The sequence below is a fragment of the Eleginops maclovinus genome, chromosome 13, assembly GCF_036324505.1.
Source record: "Eleginops maclovinus isolate JMC-PN-2008 ecotype Puerto Natales chromosome 13, JC_Emac_rtc_rv5, whole genome shotgun sequence".
NCBI classification, from domain to species: domain Eukaryota; kingdom Metazoa; phylum Chordata; class Actinopteri; order Perciformes; family Eleginopidae; genus Eleginops; species Eleginops maclovinus.
Genome location: NC_086361.1, coordinates 14,276,573 through 14,290,639, shown reverse-complemented (window position 1 = coordinate 14,290,639; position 14,067 = coordinate 14,276,573). Strand labels below are relative to the sequence as shown.

The following is a 14,067-nucleotide window of genomic DNA, read 5'->3' as shown; positions in this document are numbered from 1 at the left end:
AAGTCACTCAATGTCCAGTCCTCCTCTGCTAATTAAAAGATGCCAAGCAGATCTGTCAGTTCGAAAATATTACATAACACAGCAGCGGGAGAGGGGAAAAAGAAGAGACATGAACAATCTGCAGTCTCTTATCTGCTGAAACCTGCCTCTTAAACAGTGTTTGATCATTTTAAACATGTAAATGCAAACAGAGTGGGGAGCTTTGAATGAGTGCGTAAAAAATCATTTTACTCTAGACAGAATTATGACTAACTCAAAATATGTCATGAATGACTCGTAGATGTGTCTTTGTGTCAACCCCATTGTAGCTAATTATCGCAAACAAATGAGGTTGGCGGATATAATCATGATGATGAGGCATTGAGGCATTGAGGCGATATAGTGCTGCACTTTCATAAAGATTGGGGGTTTACAAATAACATCTTGGAAGAGGATTGGTCCAAATTAGCTACAATATAGGCTGACATGTCCACATCCTTTAGGTGCCTGAAAGTAACTCAAAGACATTTGAGCCTGTCCTATGGCATGCCTTGTTTAGTCCTGCTTGAATCACCCTGGTAGAAAACCATGTGACTACTAGTGCTCTGGCTCCAATATATACAATCAACCCAATGTCCAAAGATGCCTTTAAAATAAAAGCATAAAACTACTTTAACTAACTTAAATTATATCCCTAAATAAAACATTTACTATACACAAAAGCAACAAGAAAATTCATGTTAAACTATTAAATAATATAAAGCAGTTTATAGCTCCAATAATAACCCTGATCCCATCATCAGTCATGGTGAGTTAATCCACCTCTATTTGTCAGTGGAGTTCCCCTGTAAGAAACACCATAAAATAGGAACTAAAGAATAAAAAATGTAATCATATGAACACATATTCAAAGATATTTTGAGCTGGAAAAATATTTTTGGACCCTCGTTCAGTGATTCTACAACATTAAACAAGATGCAAATTTAAAAGCACTAATTGAAGGATACATATAATTACCAACATGAATATGAAGGTATTGTGAGTCATGTTTATGATTGCATCTATATGCGCAAGTGTTGGTGGACAACCTGTCGACACGTTCTATGGTGAAAATATTTTTCACTTCAATCATAGCCACATGATTTCCCCCATAGCGATAATCTCAGGCCAAGGTGCAATGTGTCATTTTGGAAATCATGGTAAATTTGTCATCTGTTGTGTTTGTTCAAACTGAATGACATTTTTGAGAGGCGTCATTTGTGATGCCTGGACTGGAGCAGGAGGTATGAGTGCTGTTTTGTTTCAAATGAAAGGAGAGGAAACAATGCTCTGTACGACACAGTTTGCTGTTTGCACGCAACACCTGCTCCCACTTTTGAGCACAGCGACCATTTGTGCACTCGACTAACAATGAGGGGTTTGAGAGAAATGCTAATAGAACTTAGATTAGAAAAATATTAATGATTGAATATGATTATGTGTGTGACAGAAAGAAAGATAGAATAGAATTCAGTGCTTTGATAATTACTTTGTTTTCAAAAGTACAATGAATAGGGCACAGACACACACACACACACACACACACACACACACACACACACACACACACACACACACACACACACACACACACACACACACACACACACACACACACACACACACACACACACACACACACACACACACACACACACACACACACACACACACACACACACATTAATTACAGCATCTTGAGTTATTCCGCGAGAGAGCAGCAACCCTCTCCAGAATACAGAGCAGATCATTAGATCCATTAGGTTTTCTCCCATCAGTCTTTACCAACAGCAAACCTGAGCAAAGAGAATTACCAACCGCAATTCTAAAACACAAAATCTTTGGTTTCTGCAGTGCTGCACAGAAGAAAACGCTAACAGGTTGATCCCCTGACATTATGACTATGGGCGCACACACACACACACACACACACACACACACACACACACACACACACACACACACACACACACACACACACACACACACACACACATACACACACACACACACACACACACACACACACACACAGAGAGTGAGTCACGACAAAATTGGTAAAGGTCAGTCTCCTGTCTGCCATTGAGCACAGGTTACCTCCTGTGATCTTTGTGTGTGCGTGTGTGTGTGTGTGTGTGTGTGTGTGTGTGTGTGTGTGTGTGTGTGTGTGTGTGTATCTCTCTCACTCACACAGTCTTTTTAAACAGCTTAAGGTCTGCCTGATGTTTTTTCTTTGTTTGCCTTTGCCCTGATCTCTGATCTTTTATCTACAAAAAGGTAACATTATTTATTTTTTGGCGGCAGAGTAATGCTGCCCAAATCACACTTTTTAAACCTTAGAATCACGGCTATAACCCTATAATCTCACCCAGTGACACAATCATACCTCACTTTTTGTGCTCAATGGCAATTGAGTCGTGTTTCTGTCCACATGATGAATGTCATTTCAATACTCAGCTCTGATTTTGCTCTTCTAACTTCACTCCAACATCTAAAAATATGTATATATACAATTCCTAGATTGAAATATAATGCGTATTTCTTTTTAAACATAAAATGCCACTTTATATCATCATCAACAATGCAATGCATGCATCTGTTTACTTTACTTGCCCCCCTTTTAACCCTTAAAAATGTTACTATCTTGTATATATTTACAAAACGTTTTTCCTCCCTGTTTCTGTTCATGCTTTTTATCTGATCTGTTGTTTTTCGTTTTTATAATTAGTTTGAATTTGTTTCTATATTTTTTCACGACAAATACAAACTTGAAGTCAGATGATGACCTGTTAGCATTGCTCGTGCTTTGAAAGGGGCAACATTTTAGCAAGCTAATGCTAGCTTTGTCAGTTGGTAAACTAAGCTACAGTTGGCAGAAACCACCATCAAATAATTAAAATAACAAAGTCATCAATACAGATGTTTGTTTGGTGCAACCGGTTTTAATTTTGTGATGTGTAAATCTCCACTGAACACATTACTGAAAATGCTTAAAGCCCCTGGAGCCGATTGCATGTGTACATGTTATCATGCTACCACAGTGTTTGTGTAATTATGTTGTTGTACCTTTATTTTGCATTAAGAACAAAAATATTGAACCCCTAACACTGAAATAAACTGTGAATTGTCAGAACAGCAGCTGTGAAAGACCGGAGATTTCCTCTGGTTTGGAGTCAACAATAAAGGAAGAATGTGTAGAGAAAGCATGCAAATAGATTTGGCAGGAATATCTAGTGCAAAATTAAACCCCGAGTGTCTAAGCAAAGACACGTTTACGTGCCTGGCTTTGATTTAGCGGCGCAATCTTGTTCCTTCTCCCCCACACATGTGCACGGATGTTTGATGGCACAAAAGCGCACTCACGTCATATCCATCACATCAGCATGCACATACAAAATCTCACACCGATTCTCTCTCCAACGCAGAAAAATGAGGACCACCTCACAAATGCACACACCAGCCCCCTCACACACATCCACAGTCAGAAATCCGCACATTCACACACAGTTCAACAGAGATGTTCAAGCATTTTTAATGCAGCATCTGTTCTCCTCCTCGCTAGCCATTAATTGCTAACGGAGAAATAAAGCTCTTCATGCATTCCTTCTCTCTCTTGTTGTTTTATAACAGAACGGGGGGACAAACGCAGTGTGTGTATGTTATAATTTGGTTTCAGAGTTATTACCTCCCTCACTTCGGTCCAATTTGCGCAGAGTAATTTGTTTAAAATGAGCTAGTACATGGATGCTAAAAACCTAATTTGTGGGACTGGCTGTTTCCTGTGCACTTCATGACAGCTTTTAAAAAGTCCACAGCAAGGTGTGAAGTCTTTTTCAAATGACACAACCTAACAATACATTTCCATGCTGCTTCTGCTGAGTCTCTTCCTCTCCGTGCTGACTCACTTCCAACTCTCAGCTATTCTCTTGGAGAAAAAAAGTTGATTTGAAGTGCAGTTTCATTTTCAGTCTTCTTCACAGCTTGGCAATAGTTGAAGTCTTTATGAAAGATTGCAAAAGAATCAATGTTTCATTCCTTTGTAGAAATGAAGGTTCATGTGTTACACTATTATAATGCAGAAGTTCCAACCTTTGCAAAACCTTTCAAGAGAGATAGCCTCTCTCGGTCTTTGAGCTATTTCAATGGAGTTGTTTGTTAACTACTTTATAGTAAAGTTTACTTCATGTATACTGTACGTGCATCTCTTGAAATCAGGTTTTATTTGATACAATTTGATCTCCACTCACTGCTGTCTTTCCTCGTTTAATTAAGTGTCATTATCTGCTGTTGCCATTTATCTTTTTAACCACAGTTTCTAGGTGTTGAAGTTGGATGTCACATTGTGTTACCTCTGTCTTTGCTAATAAAGAAACCGCATCATCAAATGAACGGTTTGACTCCCACTCTGTGTCTTGAAGCAGCCACAATGAGAAGTGTCTGCGTAAATGCACATCTGAGTGGTGAGATTCACAGCATGTGTCATATGTGCCAGATGATATACTACGGGGAAACAGAGGATGGTGGAAAGAAAAAGAGCCTCTTCCTGCAGAAATAATAAGTCACCTCTCTTTCTCATCCTGATATCATCTTCCCATTTCTCCTCATCATTTGTCCTTTCAGTCCTCCTCTATGTCTGACCCTTACCTTCATCTCTGCCCGCTTGCTTTAGTCATCCCTTTGCTCTCCTTTTGGATAATCTAAAAGGTACTTGTCTTCTTCCACATCTCCACAGTAAGATCAGAACAACCTAAAGCTTTTTCCAAAACATCAAAATCAGAATTTCTTTGGTAACCTCATCTATGTTGGCTTCAAAAAAACAAAAAAGCATCATAACATGTTTTGTTCTCGGGATTAATGGGTAGCATGAATAGAACTGGCTTGTCCTTTTTGGCTCTGTAATGGAAGTCTGACTAATGGGAGATCAGAGGAAACCTGTTGGGCAGCAGAGGAGCATGCTGGGAGACATTTGCAGTGTGGAGTTTAGGCCACACTGAGAAATTCAACTATTTCTGTTATCATTATGTGTGCTGCATGAGATATCAGTGTGATGTGATCATGATTTACACAATCTTCCACAAACTTAACACCCCTTTTTTCAGAATCAAATCAAAACAAATCAAAAATGTAAGATTGATATTCAGAAATTAAGCAAAGTTCACTCATTTACTTTGAATCAGTTTTCAAGTTTGTTGTTGTGTTGTGTTGTGTTGTGTTGTGTTGTGTTGTGTTGTGTTGTGTTGTGTTGTGTTGTGTTGTGTTGTGTTGTGTTGTGTTGTGTTGTGTTGTGTTGTGTTGTGTTGTGTTGTGTTGTGTTGTGTTGTGTTGTGTTGTGTTGTGTTGTGTTGTGCATGATGAAGCTTTACTGACGGTGCGCTGCTGTTATTTTTAGCCATGGTATCTAAAAGATGACGATGCAGATCAGTAAATCCATCGCTTTGGTGAAAACTCAAATATCACAACAACTATTTGATGATATGCCATGTAATATTAAGCACTCATTCATAGTCATCAGAAACCTAATCATGACTTTGATGTCCTGCTTTTTCTTAGAGCCATCACCAAGTATACAATCTTGGCTTTCAGTACAAAACTTTTGGATGGATTTCCAAGAAATGTTCCACTTACATAACATATCAATGGTGGCAAAAGGGATACACTCTGATGTCGTCGATGCTCCTCTGGTTTTACACTTGGCAAAGTTTTCACTTCTCAAAATTCAAATCTCCCATTATACGTTATAGATCAAAATAAAAATAAATATTTGCATATTGCAATTCTGACATATATTTTAATAGGTTTAAAACCTCCAATGCTATTTCTACTGATTTACATCTGCACCATTAAAATGAACACAGCTTTGTTTTTTAGACTTTTTTAAAGGTAGGGTTTCAATAGAAATGATTAATTTTGATGTGACAAATGCCAGTACCTTATGTTACTTTGTATATTTTGCGAGTAGCTTGACTTCCAATATGCATACAAAGGGATACATGTCATTTCAAACATAGATGTAAAACATCCTACCGTGTATGTCTGGAAGATACTTCCAAACTCTTAACTCCTACAGTGACATAAACATGCTTAGAACTGCAAGTTTATCTTCATTTTTATCAACATACCTTCTTTGTTTTGTCCATGGCCTTCAGTATGGACATATTCAGGTCTTCTAAGGCACCGAGAACATTCTCATATTCACCGAGGTGCTGGGAGAAATACTCTTCACACAAGAAAGACAAAAAAAAAAAGAAACACTTTATGAGTAAAACGGCTAGGACAGGGCTGTAGGTTTTTTGTTGAAGCAGCAGTGTGTGACACCCCAGTCATGCAGCCTGTGGGGATTTAGTCATGTGACATCTTACATGCTTCTTATTTACTCTGGGAAAAATGTCAAATAGCATTAGTCTGTGTTGCTTCTCACTGTGAAGTAAAGCAAGATAAAGCTATAATGGTAAAGCTTAATACTGATATTAAAAGTAATTATAAAAGGTGAAAAAACACTTACCACAGAGTTCATCGGTGTCCACATTGCTGCAGAGAGAAGTATTGAGAAAGACATTTAAAAAAGAGAATTCCTCACAAGTACTCACATAATTATCTTTCGTCCCTGTTAAACGTCCCTATTTTTCTCAACAGTCTATTATTTGGGGAATCATTGAAAGGTGACAAACGAGAACAAGTAAAACATGTCATAAATAATTGAATCAATAAGTTGCTTTTTGTTCGCTATTCTTTATTCCTTGTTACATTGAAGGAGGCTGGGGATTTACACCAGTTTTAATTCTGTTTCACACAAGCTCATAGCTGTCGTTCGTAAGGGAGAAAGTGCAGGGGCGATCAATCAGACCAAACAGGAGAAAAAACACTTACAGCCACGAGGAGGAAGATCAGGGGTTAGCAAATAAACTGAGCCACTCACTGAAAGGCTTTTACTTGTGTGGTTTCAACATGGCCTTTTTGGCTTTTTGACTGGACCAAGCACAAGTAAAGCACTGAAAACAAACGTATTACGAGAGGATTAAACACGTGAGGAGGATTCATGCACACATTTAAACTACATGAAATGTCTTTGCTTTTTCTTTATTTGAAGAATCAAGCAACCTGAACAAAGGTGGCTTGATTAACAATGACGGTGTTGTATAAAGTGTTTCATTATGTCAACAGAAATGACTAGCTGCACAAGCAAACCGTATATTATGTTCACCTTCACCTCATCTTAAATTGCTTCCAGCCAGACTTCACAGCTTATTGACTCATCCATTGATCAATACAGGATTCAATTCCAACTTCCTAACACCTTTCTGTCAGATGAACACAAAGGAAACCACGTTTGTTTCGGTTGAATTAACTTTAGCTCTAGATGCGCATCATATACGGTTTGCTTGTATGTATGCTGTTGACATAATGAAACAGTTTATATAACATCATCATTGTTAACAACTCTTGCTTGTTTGACATAAATTACAGATATTATCATAATCCACAAATGCATTCAAGGATAATGCATCGTTGTCATGTCTTATTCTCTTTGACTGCAGACACATTAATCATGTATACTGTATACCATAGACTTTTTCTGTCAGGATCATTTTTCCCGTGTTTGTTATTATGATACTCATTTTGCCCACAAAAACACATCAATGTTCTAAAAGGGACGTTGGTAAATGAGTTTCAGTTTCTTATTTCACCTAAACAAGGTACATTTATCGTGGTTTGCAACCATATTGCTTCAACATCACCTCAACAGCATTTTCTAGAGCAAAATATACCATCCGTTTCTATCCCTGCAGAGAAGATTTGATTCACTTATGAAACGTAAGCTTGACTAACGTAGACCTACTGACGGAAGATAAATAGGAAAATGTAACTTTAGTTTATTCCCTTTCTACTTGAGTTTGAGTATACTTACTTTAAGTACCATTGGAAAAAACGATTTAATGCAGTTTATTTAAGAGGCCCAATTATGCTTTTAGGGTTTTTTCCTAGTTCCCAGTGTGTTTTATAGTTTTTTGTGCATGTAAATTGTCTGCAAAGGATAAAATCCCACAGGCCACCACAGAGGGAGTTGCTCTCCCACTCTCCCCCTGCCTAAAACACCTCGATCGTAGTCCTTTGTTTAATTCTGTGATATTATGACATCATTACGCATCTTACACATTGTCTGTGATAGGCTAAGGGGTGTGACATCTCTAAGCGGTTGACCGATTAAAACAGAGCCGGCCAGCTAACCAATCATAGCAGACTGGGCTCTGGTTTCAGACAGAGGGTGAAAGGAGTTGCTTCAGCACAGGCAGTATGAGAAAAATTCAGACTTAAAGTTATTATGTTAACACAGAATGATATCTTTAACCTGGCTGTGTAAGTCCTCTGTTATCACCTTCTAGCTGGCTATATGTTTTGTACCTGTTGGTTGTGTACACACTACTATGACCTTGTCTGAGCAAGAACTTACATCTGTGCTGAGGAAATGTAATGTCCACCCTACAACTTCATGAAGAAGACATCACTTCCATCAAGATGTCAGGAATCGATTAAATTAATGCTGGAAGGTTTATTCCTATTCATCGCAAACCAAATCACATAAAGCTGCCAAGTTCCATTTCATCGAAACAGTAGTGCCTTACATCTCCTCCATTATTCACTTCTCATTTCTGACCTCCATGGAATAAGAGAGAATAAAATAAAGCAAAACATTGACTTACTCTGTGTTGTGAGTGTCAATAGTGTGGAAGAGCTCCTGCAATTCCTCAGCTGTCAAGACTCCGTCAGAGAAGTAGGATTTGAATTCATCAAAGGACAGTTTTCCATCATCTGGGGAAGGAGCGCAAAAGGGAACTTTTCAACACAGTGCCAGGACATCGGGTGGGGTGGCGATTGCACTCACTACATACAAAAATGATTTTAGTTCAAAGGGGTATTTTTGTCTGCGTGTGTGTTGGACATAACAACTGTATGAAATTCAAGCTTTCATAGAGGGCAAGAGATTTAAAGAGCACTGTAGCTCGGATTTAACTCCTCATGTTTCAATAACGTAATAATGTTACATCAAAAATGTAAGTCGACATGCTAAGCAGAAAAAACTGAGGCTGACATGACGAGATTCAGCCCATTATAAACCACAGGGGCTGTATCAGCAAAAGACAGCATCAACCATATTGATCAAATATTAAATTGAAACAAGCGGTAAACCTAAAAAGGTTCAAATTGAAACATTGTTTTGCCCCACTGGGATAAATAAAGGTCCATCTTATCTGATTTGATTATTTCTTGTTTTTAATGTAGTAGTAAAGAACAGGGAGAGGGTGCATTAACATGTGTTGCTTTACACCAACTCGATGGAAATCCTGAACAATGATTGATTTTTATGCTTTGAGGCTCTGCAATCATGCTTCGAATAAAAAGGCCTTAGCTGTGTGAAATATGGATGAGGTAAAAGTAAACAACAAGTTTTCCTGCAGCAAAATTAACGTCCACAGGCGACATATTTTTCCTGGCTGCAGAATTCTGTTAGGTGGCTGATGTTAAAATGTTCACAGGATGCTCAGTGTGTGTTTCGTGTCACTATATGTGAGCAACAAGGATGCACAGGGGCAAACACACAATCATCAAAGGCGCAATGACTCACTCCATGAGCTCAGAAATATTCTTGGAACAGACCAGCAATATTAGTGCTGTTTACACAACAACAACAACAACAAAACTTCTGGAATGACTTCTTACATTGCTGCATGACAAGACACCAAGAACGTCATGTAAATAATGAATTTTAACAAGCTTGTTCTGCATCGAGAGGGTTATAGTCTCTAAATGTCAGAAGAAAAGCATGATGTGGTTTATTTGTGCACCAGCAATCATTGTCACTTTGTAAATGTCTTACATGGTGTGTGAAAGAATGTGACTGCAGGGTTATATTTTACGACACGTGAAGGTAACACAAACTGTCAGTCTTACAATCAAATGGTAGGGGAAAAAAACGATAGAGGTTCAGAAATCAGATCAACACATTGTGGATAATGTCCCCTTAGGTCATTCCAAGTCAATTTTAATTATAAAGCCCCATAACAAAAAAATACCACATTTACGTCATTCATTTTGCAATCTATATCCCACCCTTTGTCCTTTCCGAAAAAGTGATGGCAGCTTGTCTATGTAGGATAAGATTACATACTGTGGTGTTATCTATTATTTTATTTGCATTTCAGGCCCAACAATGAAAAACTGTATATTTAAAGAAGGACTATAATTCATATAACAGTCAGAAGAAAGTGCATTACAAACAAAACCTGAAAAGTTTGATATTTTGGGCAAGTAATATTGTACACATGATTTATTCTCTTCATCTTTTACATAACATTAAAACATCAGTCAGTTTTTTTGGGAGCTGGTAGATTTCTAGGTATAAAAATATAAATATTTCTAGATTTAAACTCAAGATGTCTCTAGTAAAACAAGTAAATCAACAATGTATTTGTGTGTTCTCTCTGTTCATACTGTATATTATGATATTTCTACACACAAGGGGCAAGACGTCCAGCTAATAAGTCGTTAAGTGTGACAGACAGCCATGATAAACATTGTCTGGGTGGTATAAATTGTTTATGTTTTTTTTTTTCGTTAATGCACTGACACTGAACCTCAGTGGGCATGGTCAATTTCCTGTTTCCATGGAAACTGAAAGAGTCTCAGCAAATAAATCATGACCAGAATTTCATTGAGAAAATAGTGTTTTACTGTGTGTGTGTGTGTGTGTGTGTGTGTGTGTGTGTGTGTGTGTGTGTGTGTGTGTGTGTCTGTGTGTGTGTGTCTGTGTTTGTCTGTGTGTGTCTGCGTATGCGTGTGTGGTGTCAGTCTGCTAAGATCTGTTTTGCGTAATATTTACCGTTTTTATCAGCTCTCCGTAAAATCTGTAACAAGAAAGGGGAAAAGGAGAGACGTCAAAAGAATGTTTACATCATCAAACTTAATTAATGTGTGTGTGTGTTTGTGTATCATTGATCCCACTCTCAAAAGCAGTGTGTCAATAAATTATTGATAGTGCTGTCCCAGAGTCAAGAGAAGATGAAAGGCGAAGTGGCGATGACCACATCAGCTCTAAAAGGCTCGAAACACATCAAAATAGCCCGGCCTACATTTGTTTCTTATCGAGTTTGTACTTGTCAAGGAAAAATGTGAACATGCTTTAAGTCCACATACACGTTAACACTATGGGCTAAATCTGACAGCATAATGTACGAGATCTAAATTTGAAAATGCCATCCTTTCATCTTTGAATTTATAGCCTGGGGGACCTCAGCTCTTTGGTGCAATTTGTAAGAATGATCCACCCACCTTCCTCTAGATCTCTGTTTGTTCTCTTCTAATCAGTCATTGTCTTAGTCTGCGGCCCCCCAAGCTATACACTGCTATTGGTGTCTTTCTCTGTACATTTGACCTCTTGTATCTGTAATGAATTATACTAAATACACATGTTGCACATTACTAGTCAACTCTACCTCTTTTTAAATCTGCACAGATCTCCACTTTGAATATAGTATTCGTCATTTTCCATTTCACTGTACTCAATTTCTTACAAATTTATATTTTGTGTAAATTCTTACAATAAAATACTTTTTAAAATAGTTTTTTAACATTAACTTGTTTGCTCTTTTTTTCATACATATTTCATAACATATTCTTCTTGCTGTGTCTTTGGATGCACCACTTACACCAAAGCAAATCCCTCATATGTGTAATCTAAATTTACACAAACATTTAAAGTAAAAATAATTCTGATATCTTCATTTATCTTGTCCCAATCCCTCCTCTCCCTTCATTTGCTCTTCCCAAGGTGTCTGCCATTGTTTTGAAATAGGGTTTTCCTTGTACGCTGCAAGGGTCTGAGACAAATTCTTTTTTATTTTATTTGTAATATTCATGCAAATTATATTGTTGAAAATCATGTAACTTTGTGTGCTGATTGGATTTAATTATACCAGCTCATACTGTTTACTCATCACAAAAAATTGAACATCTAGCACCATAACAGCATGAACAAAATGAAGAACAACACCCATGGAGACACAGTTTATCTAACCTTTTAAAGAATGAAACAACTGTTTGGACTAAGGGTGTGTGTTCAAATGACACACACCTGACTGAGCTAGCTATAGTTAATGTCAAGAAAACAACAGAAGCAAAAATCTGATGTCCAACTCGCCTGTAAAGACAAGCAGTAGTTTCATTCACTGCCAGAAGATTAAGCACCTGTTCATTAACAGCAAGACATTTGATATTATACACCATACACCTTTAATATCACTTGATTCCCATTAAGGTTCCCTTGTCTCTATCAAACATTGAAGGCAGCCAAAAGGTGTATAGCCAAAACATCTCAAGGGAATGAGAGAGTGGAGGAATGACAAGGAATATAATGAGATGGTGGGTGCAGAGGCAGAACGCCATGTCATTATGTGGATATAAGATGTTATTTAAATATGTAATTCCTTATCATTTGAAGGAGATCTAAAAGTGTTGTTAATCCTTATCATCTAAAAATATAGTTTAAATGAATAAAAGCCTGGCTTTGGTCAAACCAAGAAGATCTTTTAGGTTTCAATAACTGGTATTTGGTTTTGAACACTGACATAAAAAAGGATGGCCAGCCTTTGAAGTCATTACATGAGGAATCTAAATTAAGGGTCTGAAAAATCAAATTAATTATTGATATGGACCAAGGGATTTTCTGCACCCAAAAAACCTCCACAGTTAACTATTTAAATAACAAAAAAAATACATTTCAAAAGTAAAACTGCTTCTTGAAATGCAATACAAATCAAAATAAATACATCTGGAATAATGTAATGTATTTTTCCCTGAATTGTTCTGCTAATATAGGCTTTAGATTTATAGGTTACCCGAAACATGATAATATAGTCCTGTATTATGCTTAGGTTGTTTCACAAATAGTGAAGATGAAATGTTGTTCTGTAAATAATTATTATAAGTATGTTTTACTTACATCAATGAAAATCGACATTCCCTTTTTTAGCTCCATTTCAACTGTGGGTTCCTCACACACAGCCTGAACCTCCTCTGAACAATCCATCTTTCGAAATGTAGTTTCAGAAGTGCAGGGGAATGTGTCCGCGTGAACCTCTTATCTGATCGAAGCCAATGGTCAAAACGAGCGGCTGCTTAACGCTGTCAAGTCAGACTGAATAAAGCGCACAACTTCCGGATTAAGGTTCAACACATCTCTCTTTTAGTAATACATCAATACCACGACCAACATAATCTATATGTTTGTGTCTGCCCTCATTGAGCTACACATCTTTCTGTGTATAGTGTTGATGCTCTTATTTGCACGTTTCCTGAATACGTATGCTTTTATTTTGAAAGCAAAGTCACTCAACTTCCTGCCATGTGCTGTGTGCCTCTCGGGCTTGCTGCTGTTGTGATAAGTAAAAAAAAACCTACATTGGAGGAAGCTAAATGTCACTCAAATCCAATTCATGTTAGGCACTTTAACATCGTGCTGCAGAGGCTAATTTACTTTTAATGACAGATAACATATGGATAGAACAATCAAACATATTATCTACAGAATAACACAAAGCCAAATTAGCAGCAGCAAATGTCCAGATATGAATGCTATAAACTATAAAGATTTATATAGTTATATAATATTATATATTCCTTTTATTTTTAAAGATGAAGGCCGGTAAAGGTAATTTGAGCTTGAATCAAAGTTCTGGCCTTTGACATTTCTCCCCATGGTAGCTTAAAAATGATGTAATTTTAGTCTCTTATTCTTTTACCTTATATATTATATTTGATCATCTAGCCCAGGGTATTTTTATGGTTAAACTTTCTTGTCAGTATGCCTTTGTTTAATGTAAACTATTTAGGTTTTCCAAATGTACATGTTCTCCTTTAAATTGACCAAATGGTTAGGTAACATACAGTGGATGACAAACATTTATATTTTGACTTGTTTATGTTCAATATATTTGTTTTAATAAGCTCTTAAATCACAACAAGAAAAAAATACACTTGAGAAAGAAGCACTTACTT

The 14,067-nt window shown here is 37.1% G+C and overlaps 1 protein-coding gene across 1 annotated transcript in view; it reads right to left on the bottom strand.

Annotated features, from left to right (window-relative positions):
• Positions 1–13,297, bottom strand: part of necab1 (N-terminal EF-hand calcium binding protein 1) — a 28,034-nt gene extending 14,737 nt beyond the window's left edge. Inside the window, exons 1-5 of the mRNA XM_063899489.1 lie at positions 13,013–13,297; positions 10,895–10,919; positions 8,718–8,826; positions 6,521–6,546; positions 6,138–6,235 (exon numbers count right to left, since the gene is read on the bottom strand). Coding sequence (XP_063755559.1) covers positions 6,138–6,235; positions 6,521–6,546; positions 8,718–8,826; positions 10,895–10,919; positions 13,013–13,099 — 345 coding nt within the window. The 5' untranslated portion in view covers positions 13,100–13,297. The remainder of the gene's footprint in view (positions 1–6,137; positions 6,236–6,520; positions 6,547–8,717; positions 8,827–10,894; positions 10,920–13,012) is intronic.
• Between the last annotated feature and the right edge of the window lie 770 nt (positions 13,298–14,067).